The sequence below is a fragment of the Littorina saxatilis genome, linkage group LG4 (genome assembly GCF_037325665.1).
Source record: "Littorina saxatilis isolate snail1 linkage group LG4, US_GU_Lsax_2.0, whole genome shotgun sequence".
Classification (NCBI taxonomy): Eukaryota; Metazoa; Mollusca; class Gastropoda; order Littorinimorpha; family Littorinidae; genus Littorina; species Littorina saxatilis.
The window spans coordinates 11,174,258-11,194,019 of NC_090248.1; the positions used below are offsets into that span (position 1 = coordinate 11,174,258).

General features: G+C 46.6%; 1 protein-coding gene across 3 annotated transcripts in view; it reads left to right on the forward strand.

Moving 5' to 3' along the window:
* LOC138963952 (uncharacterized) overlaps positions 1 to 19,762 on the forward strand; it is a 124,453-nt gene that overhangs the window by 6,828 nt on the left and 97,863 nt on the right. For all 3 annotated transcript variants that reach the window (XM_070335806.1, XM_070335808.1, XM_070335807.1), the window contains 5 exons: positions 4,752 to 4,876; positions 5,183 to 5,369; positions 8,536 to 8,601; positions 10,262 to 10,582; positions 18,410 to 18,535. In XM_070335806.1, coding sequence (XP_070191907.1) covers positions 4,752 to 4,876; positions 5,183 to 5,369; positions 8,536 to 8,601; positions 10,262 to 10,582; positions 18,410 to 18,535 — 825 coding nt within the window. The remainder of the gene's footprint in view (positions 1 to 4,751; positions 4,877 to 5,182; positions 5,370 to 8,535; positions 8,602 to 10,261; positions 10,583 to 18,409; positions 18,536 to 19,762) is intronic.

A 19,762-nucleotide genomic window follows, 5' to 3' on the forward strand; every position in this document is an offset into this window, starting at 1 on the left:
TTTGTAGATGCAGCAGTATCTTTGTGTCTGCTTCCTTATGATCATTGTCTGGCTTCAGTAAAGTAGACCCGATCCGATTTCCGATGTTCCAATGACCTCAAAATGCCGGGCATACATATGTTAAAGCGTAATTGGGCCATAGGTAGCGACGACTTTGTCTTTCCAAGTCTTGCGGAGTTCTTTTTGCGACTTTCATGGTAAGTTATTTCCTTGTTCGCTTCTTCAGGGGGGACTGTACGTACGTGCTATTTGTCATTGCCGCAGCTTATTCCCCCATATACTCTGTCCGGTTGTTGTTGAATTTATACCATGCGTCCCTGGGGCTGTCCCAGGATTTAAAGGGTCAAGAGAACATTTGAGAGCGGCGATTGCGAGTATAGGGCTACCTTCTAGATGACTACCACATCGGCACCATCGTCCTTCTCAGTATAGACATACTCAACAGCTTGGCAATCATGGTGGTCAGTATGCGTGGCACCATTCGTGACAGTCGGCCAAATTGCTGGAACGCTTCACAGTTGTCCTGTATGACAAAACCAGCCAGCTGAGCTCTGTTGATGAGGCCCGCAGAGAGCTGTTTTGCCACAGAGACAAGATGATGACGGAAGCCCTTCCTCCCACACAGGGAACATTATTACAGCATTCAAACCGTGCGGTCTACCAGGCAAGCATTTGGACCACTGCTGACCAGGCCCAGCAGCAAGCACCATCTCCAGAGGGATGGTGGGGCTGGACTCTGGACAAGGACAGCAAGGCTTGGCTCCCTTTTTGGACGACACAGCCAATAGCATCTGAAGCTTGCAGCCAACTAGTCAAATGTGCATGCAAGGGTGCAAGAGGATGTGGCACCACATGTGGTTGCAGGAAAGCTGGATGGCAATGCACAAGATGGTGCAAGTGCAGCTGTGACAAATAGATCAATGGATATCCACATACTCGTTCCAGCTGCGGTTGCCGATGTACATGCCAGAATTTCTTTAAAGACGTTTTCCTAAATGTTGAAAACTTTAAGGGGCTGAATAAGCAGTTATAAACACTAATATTTCTGAAACAAATTAATGTTTAATTGTCATGTTCATTGATACTATGGAAGCAAGTTACGTACAATGTCGCAATATGATTTTTTTGGCCTTATTTTCGAGTTTTGTCAAACCATAAACAAATATCTCGCAAAAATATGAATGTTTATTGATTAAAAAATTATTTGAAATGTATCCTTTTCTGATTTTATTCATTGAATTGATCATATTGCCTTTACATTTTTAAAACATCTTGCTTAGACATGAAAATGCAGTATTTTCCTCTATTAATGCTATGGAAAAATTGATGACGTCACATGACTGGGCTGCATTGGCCAAATTTGATGGGGCCTAGCAAAAAATTAATAAGTAGGGTCTACAGAATTGCCTCACAAAGTTTGACACTTTTGTCAGATTTGTCCCCATCCGGTAAAAAAATCGACGTAAGCTGCCTAGCTAAAATATTCCAAGCTCACAGTGAAAGTCTCAGGGCTTGGTAAACACGAACACACTCATGCACCATCTCTCGTCTCTCATCATCTCGATCCTTTGACGAAACAGGACTAATGCTGGGATGTCGAAGAAGACAGCCGCAATGGGCTTGTTTGAGTCCAAATATCACACCATATCCTCGGCATATTATTAATACCTGTTGTCACGTTTTATAAGTCAAATGAATGACCTAAAACGGTCAATTACTGCTAACTGACTAACCACACCACGATCCACTCTCGCAGTCACACAAAAAAGTTAGAATCAACAAAAGTATAAGTTCTAGACGTCTGTTTATATACACTAACTCTCCACCTCCCTCTTCTCGTGAAGCCAAAAGTGTTTTTACGACCAAGTCGTAAAACAAAAATAACTGACAAAAGCCAGTTAAAGTTTATGAAATAATAAGAACACGCTGAAACGTGTAAAGTTAGAAAACACTTAGTTGCTCTGAAAAAAGTCTTAGCCTGTACAGGCGTTAACACTCCACGTTGTCACAACTCAAAGTTCTTCATAAAGGGTTAGAAAGATGACAAGATGCGTTTACGCATGGGTGCACTCAACTCTCGGTGTAGCCAGGGTCCATTCGATGAAACGCAGTGGCGCAGTGGTGCATACAGGTGAAAGTCGCAGCAACAGCCGTAGAACAGCAACCGTACAGCAAAGGAACAGCAACCCCCGTCCAGCAAGAGTGTAGCCCGTCTACAGCAAACATGTAGCCAAAGTGTAGCCCGTCTACAGTAAACGTGTAGCCAAAGTGTAGCCCGTCTCCAGCAAACGTGTAGCCAAAGTGTAGCCCGTCTACAGCAAACGTGTAGCCAAAGTGTAGCCCGTCTACAGCAAACGTGTAGCCAAAGTGTAGCCCGTCTCCAGCAAACGTGTAGCCAAAGTGTAGCCCGTCTCCAGCAAACGTGTCGCCAAAGTGTAGCCCGTCTCCAGCAAACGTGTAGTCAAAGTGTAGCCCGTCTACAGCAAACGTGTAGCCAAAGTGTAGCACGTCTACAGCAAACGTGTAGCCAAAGTGTAGCCTGTCTCCAGCAAACGTGTAGCCAAAGTGTAGCCCGTCTCCAGCAAACGTGTAGCCAAAGTGTAGCCCGTCTCCAGCAAACGTGTAGCCAAAGTGTAGCCCGTCTCCAGCAAACGTGTAGCCAAAGTGTAGCCCGTCTCCAGCAAACGTGTAGCCAAAGTGTAGCCCGTCTCCAGCAAACGTGTAGCCAAAGTGTAGCCCGTCTCCAGCAAACGTGTATCCAAAGTGTAGTCCGTCTCCAGCAAACGTGTAGCCAAAGTGTAGCACGTCTACAGCAAACGTGTAGCCAAAGTGTAGCCCGTCTCCAGCAAACGTGTAGCCAAAGTGTAGCCCGTCTCCAGCAAACGTGTAGCCAAAGTGTATCCCGTCTCCCGCAAATGTGTAGCCAAAGTGTAGCCCGTCTCCAGCAAACGTGTAGCCAAAGTGTAGCCCGTCTCCAGCAAACGTGTAGCCAAAGTGTAGCCTGTCTACAGCAAACGTGTAGCCAAAGTGTAGCCCGTCTACAGCAAACGTGTAGCCAAAGTGTAGCCCGTCTACAGCAAACGTGTAGCCAAAGTGTAGCCCGTCTACAGCAAATGTGTAGCCAAAGTGTAGCCCGTCTCCAGCAAACGTGTAGCCAAAGTGTAGCCCGTCTCCAGCAAACGTGTAGCCAAAGTGTAGCCCGTCTCCAGCAAACGTGTAGCCAAAGTGTAGCCCGTCTCCAGCAAACGTGTAGCCAAAGTGTAGCACGTCTACAGCAAACGTGTAGCCAAAGTGTAGCACGTCTACAGCAAACGTGTAGCCAAAGTGTAGCACGTCTACAGCAAACGTGTAGCCAAAGTGTAGCCCGTCTCCAGCAAACGTGTAGCCAAAGTGTAGCACGTCTCCAGCAACCAGGTAGCAAACCTCCAGCAAGTCTCCAGCAACCACATAGCAACTGGGTAGCAACCGGGTAGCAAACCTCCAGCAAGCTGAAACAGAGCAATTGGTGCAGTGACCATGCCAACAATCCCCCCTTTTTCCACCTTTAAACATGTCTAACTTCCCCCTTCAGCGAGCACGTGGTATATGCAAGAAAAGACTTTTAATAACGACTCAAGACATTTTCTCCTCCTCTCCATATCTGCAAAAACCATATACAGATTACAATTTAGTGTTATAATGAGCAAGTTATACGCTATCAGTATCATGGAGAAACAAAACAGAGTTTAAATTTCACACACATTGACCGGTCACCAGCGTAAAGTAACGGCTAATTACCTCAACAGCTCGTAAAACGTAGCTCTCCCAAGCAAACAGCTTGAATATTTGGCTCCCGCTGGTCAGCAAAAATATGTAGCCAAATCCCTCCGTTTTAAGCCTTCTGCGTTCTGCACTGACGCCAGAAGCCTGTTGGTCGACCTAAACCGGTCTTGCAACGTGTTGGAATCCTCCAAATCTTAATCATGGAAACCCACACCTCCGTCTGCAAAAGCATGTGTAGGAAAAAGAAAGACCCAAGGACTGGGAAGAAAGACCATGTGATCTCCCTGACCAATCAGCAATCGCCTGTCCCAGAACAAGCGATCTCCCTGACCAATCACTGGTCGCCTACCATACGTAGGTATAGCATGCTAGGAACACGTGATTTTAACAGTGAGCAAAAAATCACCCCATTTTCACGCACGGATTTCACGCCGGCAAATCCCACGTGCATTTCGTGACTTCAGCCAAAACCTTTCCGCAATGCGGCAACCAGCACCGGCGCATTACATTGCAATTTGGGAAAGGCGCCCCTCAAAGAGTTCCTTTCCCACTCGTGTCACTGAAACCGTGACACCTGTCCTAGTTACGGCCAACTTTTCCAAACTCAAATAGTCAGTCAAGGGCTGCTTGTCAGCTTCCGATGTAGATTTGCGAGTGGTTGTTTGTGTCATGCTAGGATTTATGTGAAATCAGTGGAGACAAGGCAGATGAAAAACAGACCACACAATAACATTCAAGCCCAAAACAACAGAGTCAAAGTGTAGTGTTGCTGCAGTAGGCCACCGAAGTGACAATTTCATTAAAATCTCTAATTACTTTACCCTACCTATGTTTCAAGAATAGATAGAATTGCCAAACCTGTTAATTACTTTAGTTGGGGATTCTCATGGAATCCAACAATTAAATTTCATTATCAAATCTAGAGAGTCCATAAAGCTTTTGGGGCTGTTCAGCATCCAACAAGTACATATTTCCTGGTATTTTTCCAGTACTTTCTGGAGAGGATTCAGAGCCTGATCCAACTGAAACACCTTCACATGCTGCGCTGGAAACGCTTCTGTGAGCACACCAGCTCCATAGAACAGCTGCATCCACTCTACCACCAGCGTTTGGTGTAAGTTTGTGTCAAGTCATCTCTATTCCTGAACATTTCTCTCGCCAAGAGGGCAGGACAAGGGCTTTTGTTTTACCGCTAGTTGGTTCTAGGGGCCGTAAGTACTGTGGAGTGACTGTAATGGCATACTTATATCTGTATTGTTATTTGACTTAAAAGACCGCTGGGTCGAAGATCAGTGAACATAATGTTTTGATTTGTTATAAATATAATGTTCCAATAACATACCTTTCTTGTTTTTTGATTCTGTATACACAAATGTTTCTTCTGTGACGGTTGACATTACCTTTCTGTTGCTGTGAACAGGTTGCTGATGAAGGAGTACAATGACTGCATCCAGCGCGCACACCGTCTGGCACCCACCAGGGAGAACCACCTGGCAGGTAAAGCTGAGGCCAGCGGCACCTTGGTTACCATGGAGGATCTTCTCATCTACCTGCGCTGGTTGGTGTGTCACCAGCACGCCATGAAGCACTTCAACCAGTACCTCAGGGTGAGTGGGGCAGTGTTTGTGTGTGTGTGTTTGTGGAGGAGGGAAGGGGTGAGCAGACCTGGGAACCCATACGATTTCGCCATATTTTGTACCCATGATGGTCTAGAATACGAGCAGTAGGGTTAGTGGAAAAAAACCGACGAGAAAAATTCCTAGACTACTTTTCTTCACAAGCGAATCACAAAACTAATCCGGTATTTTGACACATGATTAAAAAAATGTGTCAGTAAACATTGAAAGCAGCATTTGTTTAAACGTTTTGGTAAATTTAATTAACGGTGAGACGGACGCGTGTGAAACATGTTTGAATCATGGATGTTCAAAGGCGCTGTGGTGGAGTACGCTCATTTTGCTGACAATACACCAAGTTTGCTTGAGAATAGTACTCCAAGTGCAAAACAGGGGTTCCCAGGTCTGGGTGAGGGTATGTCTGTTTCTGTGTGATAAAAAATTGTAAAGGGATATAATGGACCAAAATTATGTCACCGCTCACCAGGAATATCTTGAAATAAATGTTTGAGCGCTCTATTATTTAAATGTGGTTTTTTATTTACGTCGCACTTTTCGCCCCTGAGCCTGAGGAGCTTGTGTTTCACGCGCTGTTACTATAGGTACATATTTAAAATCGCCCAGAGAGCTTTGTTTGTTTGTTTGTTTGTTTGTTTGCTTAACGCCCAGCCGACCACGAAGGGCCATATCAGGGCGGTGCTGCTTTGACATATAACGTGCGCCACACACAAGACACAAGTCGCAGCACAGGCTTCGTGTCTCACCCAGTCACATTATTCTGACACCGGACCAACCAGTCCTAGCACTAACCCCATAATGCCAGACGCCAGGCGGAGCAGCCACTAGATTGCCAATTTTAAAGTCTTAGGTATGACCCGGCCGGGGTTCGAACCCACGACCTCCCGATCACGGGGCGGACGCCTTACCACTAGGCCAACCGTGCCGGTCCCAGAGAGCTATAGAATTCGGTTCCGGGTTTGAGTAAATGACAACACACAGGAGGAGTTCTTTAAAATTTGTGTTTCAGCATTCTATTTTTCAAATCTAAATGCTATGTGTCTTATAAGTCTTTCGAGACTATGCAGATTCTCCAAGGGACAGCGTGTTTGCTTATGCTGTGGAAGGCATTTTAGTCTTAACAAAATGGCTTCTTAGATTGTACACCTTTAAGCTAAATATCAGGGGTGCCACTCTGCCGGTTACGGTCCGGAATGCCGGTTTTTGAGTCACTTGAGAAAAAGTGACTCTATGTAATCGGTCAGTGTTAGTCTGTCCGGCCGGCCGTCCGGCCGGCCGTCCGTAGACACCACCTTAACGTTGGACTTTTCTCGGAAACTATCAAAGCGATCGGGCTCATATTTTGTTTAGTCGTGACCTCCAATGACCTCTACACTTTAACGATGGTTTCGTTGACCTTTGACCTTTTTCAAGGTCACAGGTCAGCGTCAAAGGAAAAATTAGACATTTTATATCTTTGACAAAGTTCATCGGATGTGATTGAAACTTTGTAGGATTATTCTTTACATCAAAGTATTTACATCTGTAGCCTTTTACGAACGTTATCAGAAAAACAAGGGAGATAACTAGCCTTTTCTGTTCGGCAACACACAACTTAACGTTGGGCTTTTCTCGGAAACTATAAAAGTGACCGGGCTCAAATTTTATGTGAACGTGACTCATTGTGTTGTGAATAGCAATTTCTTCCTGTCCATCTGATGCCTCATATAATATTCAGAACTGCGAAAGTGACTCGATCGAGCGTTTGCTCTTCTTGTTAAAAATCCATTTCGCCGGCAATGCCGGTTTTTGAAAATTCGAAAAGCAACGATTTTTTTTTAACAGATCGCGTTCAACTTACAATCCAACGTCCCCTGCCCGATCAATGTTTTTAGTACCGCAGGTTAGCGCGCGCTTTCACGGCTACTTCCTGCCTATTTCGATCAACACAAAGGAAAGCAACAGGAGAAAATCGGAACAATGCCATACCTTTCAAACCGTAAAGAAGACGCCGTGAGACTGGAGGAGGTGCAGAAAGGAGTGAGGAATAAATGGCGATGGGAGTGGCTTCAAGAGAAGGACACGAACGACACTGCTTTTGGCACTTGGGTGAAAAAGATGGACAGTCCCGGTGTTGCATTCTGCACTTACTGTATGACGTCCTTCAAGTATGGCACCAGCGGGAAGAAGAAACTAAGGGAGCATGCCCAACTTGCAGAGCATCAAAACAACATAAAGGTCTTTTCTTTTTTTCTTTTTCTTTTTTTTTTTTTGGTAGGTAGGAATTTTCTCTTTTTATCAGTCTTCCTCACAACAACAAATATTTCTTCAGCTTCGGGGGGCGTTGCTCCCCCTGCACCCCCCAACGGGGCGCTGCCCCTGTCCCCCGCCAGGACCTAAACCCCAGCTTTCAGGTTTTTCACAATTTCAGAGTGGCACCCCTGAAATATTGATGAAAAGGTAGTGAGTTGGTTAACAGGAATGTGTGATAAAGGAGCCTCATGCACGTGTTTTTATTTGTGTTTTTCTCTTCTTTGTTTGTTTGTTTATTTCGTCTTTTCCCTTTATTTCTATTTCTGAAAGTTACCTGTTAAGTCACTCTTTGTAGATTTAAAATAATGTCCTCCCACCCCTACCCCGCCCTCTCTCTCTCTCTCCCTCGTATGTTAATATAACTGTATGACTCATGTACTTCCATTTCTGTGTTTTAGGTGTAGGAAGGACACATGTTGTAAGACTAGGCTGTGCCTAAAACCTCCATCCTTATGTATTAAAGATCCATCAATCAATCTCTCTCTCTCTCTCTCTCTCTCTCTCTCTCTCTCTCTCTCTCTCTCTCTCTCTCTCTCTCTCTCTCTCTCTCTCTCTCTCTCTCTCTCTATTCAGCATTGTTTTCACTACGTTACATATACAACGCTTTATATTTGTGTATAATATGTAATGTATTTGATTTGATTTGATCTCTCTCTCTCTCTCTCTCTCTCTCTCTCTCTCTCTCTCTCTCTCTCTCTCTCTCTCTCTCTCTCTCTCTCTCTCTCTCTCTCTCTCTCTCTCTCTCTCTCTCTCTCTCTCTCTCTCTCTCTCTGAAACACATAATTATACATTGGACATATGAAAAGAAATGAACAGAAAGCTTTTTCAATTACTGTGTTGTTTTCAGGTGATTCAGTGGCTGCCTGTCACGCATAAGCTGGAGATTGCGCCACCGGATAAGAACGCTGACCAGGTATGTGCCTTTTGAAAAACGTTAATCTGTCATGCGGTTGGTTTTTAAGGAAAAGGGGTAAAATTCACATTTTGGGGCATTTTTTAGCTTGTTCTTTGTAAAAGAGAAGAAACTTGTAACGTCAAGAGGTAGAAAAGAACAAATTGTTTTTGTACTGTTCATACCTTCAGCAAGCTCCATAAAAAATTAATGACAGGTATAAATGAAGTAAACGATGTTAAGAAACTATGTTTATCCAGACCTGGGAACCCATACGATTTCGCTGTATTTTGTACTCATGATTGTCTAGAATTTGATCAGAACGGTCAGTGGAAAAAAATACGGCGAAAAAAATTCCTCGACTACTTTTCTTCACAAGCACATCCCAAAGCCAATCCATTTTTTTGTACACATGATTACAGTTATTGTCAGTAAACATTGAAAAACATTGTTAAACTTAATTATTAGCGTTGTGACGGACGCGTGTGAAGCATGTTTGAATCATGGATGTTCATTGCTGTTTTGGAGTACGCTCATTTTTTAAATACACCAAGTTTGTTTGAGAAATCTCCAAGTGCAAAACAGGGGTTCCCAGGTCTGTATATCATGCCGTGATAAAACTTATACTTGTCATTGTGTACAATGCTTCCCCCCTTTTAAGACAACAGAAAGGTGAAAAAAACAGGTCTTAACAAGTCGCGTAAGGCGAAAATACAACATTTAGTCAAGCTCAGTCGAACTCACAGAATGAAACTGAACGCTAAGCATTTTTTCCGCAAGACCGTACACTCGTAGCATCGTCTGTCCACCGCTCGTGGCAAAGGCAGTGAAATTAACAATACAGAAAAGCGCGGTAGCGGTTGCGCTGAGGAGGATAGCCCGCTTTTCTATACCTCTATTATTTTTAACTCTCTGAACGTGTTTTTAATCCAAACATATCATATCTATATGTTTTTGGAATCAGGAACGGACAAGGAATAAGATGAAATTGTTTTTAAATCGATTTCGGAAATTTAATTTTAATCATAATTTTTATATTTTCAATTTTCAGAGCTTGTTTTTAATCCGAATATAACATAATTATATGTTTTTGGAATCAGAAAATGATGAAGAATATGATAAACGTATTTTTGGATCGTTTTATGAAAAAATAATTTTAATTACAATTTTCAGATTTTTAATGACCAAAGTAATAAATTAATTTTTAAGCCTCCAAGCTGAAATGCAATACCAAAGTCTGGCCTTCGTCGAAGATTGCTTGGCCAAAATATCAATCAATTTGATTGAATAATGAGGGTGTGACAGTGCCGCCTCAACTTTTACAAAATGCCGAATATGACGTCATCAAAGACATTTATCGAAAAAAATGAAAAAAACGTCTTGGGATATCATACCCAGGAACTCTCATGAAAAATTTCATACAGATCGGTCCAGTTAGTTTACTCTGAATCGCTCTACACACACACACACACATACACCACGACCCTAGTCGCGATTCCCCCCTCTATGTTAAAACATTTAGTCAAAACTTGACTAAATGTAAAAAGGAGGGAGTCTTTAAATGGGGTTAACTTACATAGGTTATCAAGAGAAGGCCTGAGAAAGCAGAGTCTGAAAAGGGGGTTCCTCTGTATCTTGAATCCAGTTTGCGCCATTTTACCCACTCTCATCTCTGCCACAGATGACCGTGTCCAACGCGTCAAAGATTGCCTCTCGCTATCGGGACGAATCGTACTCCCACCCTGAGGCTGACTCCCCTCTCCAATCTGACAGCCAAGAATATTCATACTCCCCCATCCCCCCTCCCCCTTCCATCAACCTGGGTTTACTAACTACCACCCCCCTCCCCACCTCCTCCATGATCTACGCTGCTGCCGTCTCTGGGGGAGGGCTAGCGTCTGACGAAACGTTGCTGGGTTTGCCTGTTCACAACAGCGACATTCAAAGTGGAACACTGCGCCCTCAGCTGGTGTTTCTGCTGAACCTGTATGGCGTGAATTATGTGAGTGGTAGTGTTTGTCCTATGAGTGATTAAATTACATATTCTTACTCCGAATCACATAAAAGCATTGACGCAGTCTAACATGCTAAGATCTGAAAAGGCTACCCGTCTTAAAGAATTTTAAAGGGAAGCAACCCAACACAAAAAGTGTAAACACAGGCAAGGTAATGACTGTCTACCCGGGGAGTTACCTCCCATCCGGGGTTAATGACGTCACTTCCCCTGTAAACACCACGTGTAACTCATACGACATTTCAGCCTACACTTGGAAGGTCGTGAAAATTTTGGCTCCGTGAGTGACTGCTTGCAGGTGTTTTTTGGGCACCCACCGGTCACCTAACCCGTCTTTTGGCTTGCCACTACGTTTTTGGTGAGCTCTTTCCAATTTTGTCTTATTGTTGACAGGAATTTTCATTGTTATTGACAAATTTTCGTCCTTGTTTGGACTTGTTAAAATTTTTGCTCAGTAACTTTGTGTTGTGCTGTGTTTTGCGCGTTAGTCATTATGGCTGATAGCGATAAGAAACGCGGTAAGGGTGATGCCAAGGGCCGGATTAAGGCAAAGTCTTCCTCAGATAAACCTCTGCCTAAAAGTTCTCCGCTCGTTTTGGTTTCTGACAAAGATAAAAACGTACTCTTGTCGGTTCCCATTTCTGCCCCCGTTAGCCTTAATGCTGGGGGGCAGCCTAGCATTCCCGTTACAACTGTGTCTGTGTCAGCTCGCCCGGTCGCAGTTTCTAGCGCGGGGCAAGCTGACATGGTTTCGTCGATTTTGCGTTCGCTGGTTCCAGAAATTCGCACCCTGGTGCGTGACGAATTACAACGAGCCACGCCGGCTCTCAGCGCTCCGCTTTCATCGGCAGTGGGTGGCGTTCACTCCTTGGCATCTTTTGTGTGCCTGTCGGAGACGCCCGCCCGTGATGTTGGTTCACTCTCGTCTTCTACTGCTCTTGCTTGGAGCTCAGACGGTAAGTCGAACTGCTCCGCCGGCTCTCGCGAAGCCACCGGACGCTCTCTTTTGAGCAACAGTTCTTGGTCGCAGGCTCGCTACCTGCAAACTTCCTGCCAGTCAGGATATGCTGCTCCGTCTAGTTCCAATCGTACAGCGAGTAGGGCTATGACGGAGCAAGGGCAGCTTCCGCTTGCGGAAGTCGCGTTTCCGGGTTTTCCCGGAAGCGAAGGTCAATCCGGCACACCCACGAAGGTCCCTGCTGGTGTCGACTGTGGACTGGCCTTTCGGCCACCGGGCTTCCGGCCCCAGTCCTCGCAGCAGACGTTTCCGCTGTACGCGGCTCCGTCGGCAGCGCTTCCGGCTCCGCCCGGTTTTCCTGGTCTCTTGCACTCTGCTCCTACACGGATGTCAGTGGGTGAGAGACCGGGTACGTCCTTTGAGCTTCCGGGACAGTCTTCACGGCACTTGTCTAGTGCGATGTCGACTTCCGGTTCAGTTCCGGCGGCAATGGTGACTGCGTCTTCCGGCTCTGCGTTTCCTGTTGATCAGGATATGAGCCAGGATGATTTCCGGCTTACCGGTTCTCCGGTTTCCGGTTTTCCTGCACACCATACTGCTGCTGGTTCATTGGACTATGATCGGGACGCTTCGCTCGACTATGCAGACACGCAGTCTGTAGTCAGTGAAGCTGCTCGTTCTGGATTTCCGTCTCAGCTTCGACTGGCGCTTGAGGACGCGGCGGAAGTTACATCCAGATACTTTGCAGAGGGGGCAGTGGCTTTGCCTACGTCGGCTTCTGCCGCTCCCTCCGCGATGGCGGATTTTCGGTACGAGAAGGAGGATGCTTCCCGCTTTCGTTTCGCCGAATCCCCATCAGTTGCCTACCAGCTTTCTCAGGTGCTGGCGCGGCCCTCTCCTGCGGGACGGTCGCAGCCGGGCATTGCTGTTCCTCTGCTGGTACCTTACGGACCGGCTCCGGAACTGGCTCGGGCTTGGCTGGCTTCGGATACACAAGCGTCTTCTTTTGTGCCCACACATCACAAGAAGTTTGCTTTACCGAAGACAGGTCGCTCTTGGCTTGCTCCTTTTGCCCTTCCGCGTGCACCGCTTCCGGTCACGCCGGAGTTGGCTTCTTTGCTGGCAAAGCCTATCAAGAGTGATTCGGGGATTGTCCTCCCCGAACATACCCTCATGGCATCGGAGGAGATTAGTCGTCAGCTTTTAGAGTTGGCTTCGATCTCCGAGACGCTCCTGCGTTCCCTTACCAGGGCTATGACCGAGACGCTGGACCCCTTTGTCCTCGCGGTCGAGCAGGACGCTGATGACATCTCAACTCTTCTTTCGGCTCTGGCTAGAGTCAACGAAGAGCAAATGAGGTTGTCAGCGATGCAGTACGCACATACGGTCATGAGCAGGAGAGATCTTTTTCTGGGTCACTCTCAGTTCACGGACCAGTCCACTTGTGACACACTGCGGGCGTCTCCCATGACAGAGGGCTCTCTGTTTGGCCGTCTGGCGTTCGACGCCAGGAAGACTGAAATACAGATGAACAGGGATTCTCAGTTCTCTGATTTCTCTCTGCAGGCGTTCAAGCAGGCCAAGCCTTCACAGGCTCAGCCCGCTCCGCCTAAACAGCCTCAGGCCTCTGGTTCTTCCAAGCCTGCCGGACAGAAGAAGGCCAGATCGGCTTCTCGTGGCTCGAGAAAAAGATCGGCGCCCGGCAAGGGGCGAGGCGGCTCTGGTAGCAAGCCTCACCCCCAATGAAGTGCTCCCGGTCCCACCACCCCCCCGCCCTCCACTCTGGTGATGGCGGGGGGCCCTTCAAGGGCACTTTCTCACTGGGCGGCCCTAGTGCACAGCCAGTGGATCGTGGGCGTCGTGGGATCGGGCTTTCGTCTGCTTTGGGGCGAAAGAAAGGCACCTCTGTCGCGGCGTCTGCCGGGCTTCAAGCCTCCCTCCTCGCCAGAAGCAAGGTCCGTCCTCCAGGCGGAAATCGTTGCTCTGGTGCAGAAGGGCGCGGTGGAGAGGGTCTTAGACCACACGTCCCTCGGCTTTTACGGGCGGCTGTTTGCCGTCCCAAAGGCCTCGGGGGCGTGGCGTCCCGTCCTGGACCTATCGCATCTCAATACTTTCCTGAGAACGATACGGTTCAAGATGGAGACGCCCGCGTCGGTCAGAGACTCCCTCCGCCCGAGAGACTGGGCGACCTCCATAGTCCTGACGGATGCATACTTCCATATTCTGGTGCATCCGTCCGACCGGAAATGGCTCCGTTTCCGGTGGGACGATCAGGTCTACCAGTTCCGCGCTCTGCCTTTCGGTCTGTCTCTCGCACCTTGGGTCTTCACCATGGTCGTGAGACAGTTATGCGCACTGGTGAGGTCGCAGGGTATACGGCTGAGAGCATACCTGGACGATTGGCTGGTTCTGAACCAAAGCCAGTCTGGGTGCTCCAGTCATACCCAGGCGGTTCTTCGTCAAGCCCACCAGCTGGGTTTTTCGATCAACCGGACAAAGTCGGAGTTGGTGCCGTCACAGACGTTCACTTATCTGGGGATGTCTTTCTGCACGGTTACATGGACGGTCCGGCCTTCTCAGAGGAGGGTGGACAAGCTCCAAACCATTATCCGCGCCACTTTGTCTCTCCCGAGGGCTTCCCTCCGGACGCTGGCCTCCATCTTGGGACAGATGGAGTCCATGGCTCTCTTGGTGCCTCTGGGCAGGGTACACAAACGTCCGTTTCAGCTTGCCCTGAAACCGTATGTGGACTCTGCCTGCGTGGACTGGGACGTCCTCATCCCTTTGCAGGGATGGTTCCAGTCAGCGACCCTTCCGTGGTTGGACACGGCATGGGTCTGCAGGGGCGTGCCGATTGTCCTGCCCCCCCCAGACACGGACCTCTTTACGGATGCGTCTCTGATGGGCTGGGGTGCACACACAGACCGACAGACTGCGTCGGGCCTGTGGTCGGCAGAGCAGAGCCATTGGCACATAAACTTGCTGGAGCTAGAGGCCGTGGCCCTGGCTCTGGCGGAGTTTCGGCCCTCCCTTCACGCCAAGCATGTTCGTCTGTTCACAGACAACACGACTGTGGCAGCTTATCTGAACAAGCAGGGAGGGTCGCGGTCCCCGTCTCTCTCGGGCAGGACCTGCGAGATTCTGACCTGGTGCTGGCAACACCAGATCACTCTCTCGGCCAGGTACCTCCCGGGGAGTTTGAACACTCTGGCGGACGCGCTCAGTCGCTCCGACAGAGTGCTTCAATCAGAGTGGACGATCACTCACGGGGCACTGCTTCGTCTCTGGGCCCTTGTCCCAAAGCCTCTGGTGGACCTCTTTGCCACCCGCTTTTCGAAGAGGCTGCCGATCTTCGTCTCGCCATTCCCGGACCCCGAGGCTTGGCAGACGGATGCATTGGCCTTTCCGTGGACAAGGCTCCAGGCCTACGCCTTTCCTCCCTTCCAGTTACTCGGCCGAGTGATCCGGAAGGCGGAAATGGAGGGTCCGGATCTTCTCCTGGTTGCGCCCCTGTGGCCCTCACAGGCGTGGTTCCCGGACCTTCTGAGGCTCGCTCACGGCCCACCAATCCCTCTCGCTCTCGCAAGAGGAGAGTTGGTTCAGCCTCGCACCGGCATTCCACACGAGGATCCCTCAATCCTGAAACTTCACGTGTGGAAGTTGTCCGGTCTTCACTGAGGCGTTCCGGTGCTTCTGAGCAGACATTGGACCTGGTGGAACGCTCTCATAGGGCTTCCACTTCGTCGGTGTACTCGTCTCACTGGAAGGCCTGGGCGACCTGGTGTCAGGCCCGTGGTTTGGACGCGCTGGCTCCTCGTTCCATGCACGTCGCGAACCACCTTGCGTTTCTTTCCTCTCAAGGAGCGTCTGCTTCCTCCTTGAGGGTGCGAAGATCCGCCATCGCCGTCACGCTACGGCAGACGGGACGCTCGATCGACGTCACTGGCGTCATCTCAAGGGTGATCAAGGGCGCTGCTCTCAAAGAGTCCGCTTCTCGTTCTTCCCTCCCGAAGTGGGATCTCTTTCTGGTACTCGAATTTCTTCGTTCCGCAGAATTTGAACCTTTGGCCGCGGCTAGTTTCGCTAGCCTTACGCGCAAAACGCTTTTTCTCCTGCTTGTAGCTACAGCTCGCAGGGGAAGTGAGATTCACGCCCTGTCGGGGGACCCGGCGGACATCTCTAACGAGCCCGACGGCTCTATTAGCTTGCGTTTCCGGCCTAACTTCCTGGCAAAGAATCAGGCCCCTGACCAGGCCTCTCCGCTGGTCTGCGTCAAGCCTTTGACTTCCATTCTGGCTCCCGGAGACCCGGACGCGGTTAATTGCCCGGTCCGAGCTCTTGGCATCTACCTGGCCCGCGCTCAGCCGCTTAGGTCCAAATTTCAAAAGCTTCTGTTCATCTCTATGAACACGTTACGAAATAGGGATATTGCCAAAACCACAATGGCTCGTTGGGTGTCCATGCTCATCAAGCAAGCTTACGTGTGGAGCCTGGAAAACAAAGGGGGGGGACTGCCTGTCTTCCCCATGGACTCTGCCCGGGCCCATGAAACCAGGGCTTGGGCGTCCTCTTTGGCCGTCCTTCGGTCTCACAAGCTGGACGAAGTCCTACGCACGGCGTACTGGCGTTCCGAGGACGTGTTTCTCAACTATTACCTCAGGGACGTCTCCTCCGTGAGGCAAGATGGCTCTAGAACTTTCCCCGCGCTCATAGCAGGGGGTCAGTTCCTCGCAAGGGTTTGAGGTGAGTTTGGATTTTTATTTCATTCCCACCGCCTTGTTGAAGCTATCTGCTTTTATGTGATTCGGAGTAAGAATATGTAATTTAATCGAAAATTTTTAAGTAAATTTTCATTTCATTAATATACTTACCCGAATCACATAGTGTATTCCCTCCCGCCAACCCCGCATATGATTTTTTAGTCTATTAAGTCGTATGAGTTACACGTGGTGTTTACAGGGGAAGTGACGTCATTAACCCCGGATGGGAGGTAACTCCCCGGGTAGACAGTCATTACCTTGCCTGTGTTTACACTTTTTGTGTTGGGTTGCTTCCCTTTAAAATTCTTTAAGACGGGTAGCCTTTTCAGATCTTAGCATGTTAGACTGCGTCAATGCTTTTATGTGATTCGGGTAAGTATATTAATGAAATGAAAATTTACTTAAAAATTTTCGAATTATGTGAGTGGTAGTGTTTGTCCTATGAGTGAATTTTGTGAGTGGTAGTGTTTGTCCTATGAGTGAATTTTGTGAGTGGTAGTGTTTGTCCTATGAGTGAATTTTGTGAGTGGTAGTGTTTGTCCTATGAGTGAATTATGTGAGTGGTAGTGTTTGTCCTATGAGTGAATTATGTGAGTGGTAGTGTTTGTCCTATGAGTGAATTATGTGAGTGGTAGTGTTTGTCCTATGAGTGAATTATGTGAGTGGTAGTGTTTGTCCTATGAGTGAATTTTGTGAGTGGTAGTGTTTGTCCTATGAGTGAATTTTGTGAGTGGTAGTGTTTGTCCTATGAGTGAATTTTGTGAGTGGTAGTGTTTGTCCTATGAGTGAATTTTGTGAGTGGTAGTGTTTGTCCTATGAGTGAATTTTGTGAGTAGTAGTGTTTGTCCTGTGAGTGAATTTTGTGAGTGGTAGTGTTTGTCCTATGAGTGAATTTTGTGAGTGGTAGTGTTTGTCCTGTGAGTGAATTTTGTGAGTAGTAGTGTTTGTCCTATGAGTGAATTTTGTGAGTGGTAGTGTTTGTCCTATGAGTGAATTTTGTGAGTGGTAGTGTTTGTCCTATGAGTGAATTTTGTGAGTGGTAGTGTTTGTCCTATGAGTGAATTTTGTGAGTGGTAGTGTTTGTCCTATGAGTGAATTTTGTGAGTGGTAGTGTTTGTCCTATGAGTGAATTTTGTGAGTGGTAGTGTTTGTCCTATGAGTGAATTTTGTGAGTGGTAGTGTTTGTCCTATGAGTGAATTTTGTGAGTGGTAGTGTTTGTCCTATGAGTGAATTTTGTGAGTGGTAGTGTTTGTCCTATGAGTGAATTTTGTGAGTGGTAGTGTTTGTCCTATGAGTGAATTTTGTGATTGGTAGTGTTTGTCCTATGAGTGAATTATGTGAGTGGTAGTGTTTGTCCTATGAGTGACTTTTGTGAGTGGTAGTGTTTGTCCTATGAGTGAATTTTGTGAGTGGTAGTGTTTGTCCTATGAGTGAATTTTGTGAGTGGTAGTGTTTGTCCTATGAGTGAATTTTGTGAGTGGTAGTGTTTGTCCTATGAGTGAATTTTGTGAGTGGTAGTGTTTGTCCTTTGAGTGAATTTTGGAAAGTTGGCAGTCTTGTTGTTTTTGGATTTAAGAGTGTATGGTAGGCATGAACGGACAGTGCCTAGTTGACATTGGTTTAAATCATTTCCTATACCTGATGTAAATTTTTTGCAAGCCTTTTTGCAAGCCTTTGCACTTTTCCACTTTTCGATTTCATGAGTATCATTTTGATTTTTATTGGCTTAGTTTTGCCAAGATGGTTGTGATGTGATTTAAGCTAATTCAATTTTTAAGCAACCTTTTCTTCTCCTTCTTTGGAAACGAAACCATATGACAACTTCTCCAGTTAGGATGGAACCCATTTCGTGCAAACTCCTTTGGATGATTAAAATGACTTAAAAACGTCCCCGGATAGCCATATTGGTTGTAGGGGCGTTAAAAAACAATAACTAACCAACTTCTTAGAAAATCCTGCATGGTAAAAGTGAAAAGGTTATAGTAGGGGACTCAAGTCATTTTGATCTTATGGCAGTATGCCTACTCTAGTCATAAACGCATTTCATATCCTGTGTAGATGTGTTCACGTGTCTAGAAAGATGTCTATTTTTCCAGGATATCCACAGCATCCAGAGCACGTCCGATGAGATGGAGATGTTTGCTGCAGTCAACAAAAAGTACAAACATTTCTTCATAAAGCAGGAGCATCTTCTCACTTTCTGTACTTACGATCATTTTGAGGTTAGTCTTGGTAATTTAGTGCTTTTCAAAGGAGGATACAGAAGTCTGCTAGAATAGTGAAGATAAGAGTTTTTATATTTGGATTGGAAGAAAACTGTACTTTGTTTTAAATGTGTATGTCAAAGGAAAGGAGAGAGAATGTGTGTAAGGCCTATAAAAAAAAAAAGGTGTGGTTACGGTAACCCGACCTACCCTATTTTTAGGGGCCGACCCTATAACTTTTTATTACATTTGTCAACAAAATTAAAAAAAACACACAAGAAAACGAGTGCAGAAAACGCAATGAAAGCGAAAGCGCCCGAGTCGCACACTTATTTCCCTGTCAAGTAGGTTTAATTTGTACACATTAGAAAAAAAAGTTTTAAAAAAAAAGTGATTGCCTACCTTCCTACCCTATTTTTTTTGGCTATGTTACCGTAACTACACCTAAATTTTTTTTGGCCTAAGTGCATGTTGTGAGTGACAGTGTTTCATCCAGTTGTTTGTCTGAACAACCACAGTGTTTTCATGATTGCCTTTACTGCAGTTGTTTTAAACTGTTATTTTGAAGGATGTTGTTACTATTGTTCAGGTTTTATGTGTGTTCGTTTGTTTTTGTTTGTTTGTGTCTTTGTTTCACTCTGTTAGTGACTTTCCTACAACTTTATCTGCAATAGGAAGAACAATACATGGGTGAGAGTACTGAGACACTGTTTATCCCTGAAGTACATGATTCTATGAGTTGATGGTGATGAGATATAACTGTATCTTTGGTTCTACCATTACAGTTGCAATCAGTGATTGATTTAATCTATCACTTGCTTTTTCACTTTACTCTGACTTGAGACGTATGGATATTTTAATTCAGAACTATATTGAGTTACTCTATGCAGTATTCTTTTGTTTTGTTCTTTCTTTTTTTCTGTACATCAATTACTAATTAACACATACATATAGCCCTCATTTTGATTATACTATGCAGGAAATTGATTCAAATGATGCAAATGCAATCATCTCCAAAAGAGGGTACACAATGCACGCAGCGAACCGTCAACAAAACTAATAGGTGGATGCCGGGGGGTGGATGGGGGGTTTGCAGAACTGAAAAATCGCTGAACTTGCTTGCTGGCCGCTGCGCTGCTACTAATGACTTCGGTCCTCGCTCTCTCTCTCTGACTCCCTTATCTGTTACCATTGTTTCATTCCAGATGCTGTCCTTCACTCATCACCTCCCCCCTGCCCTCCAAC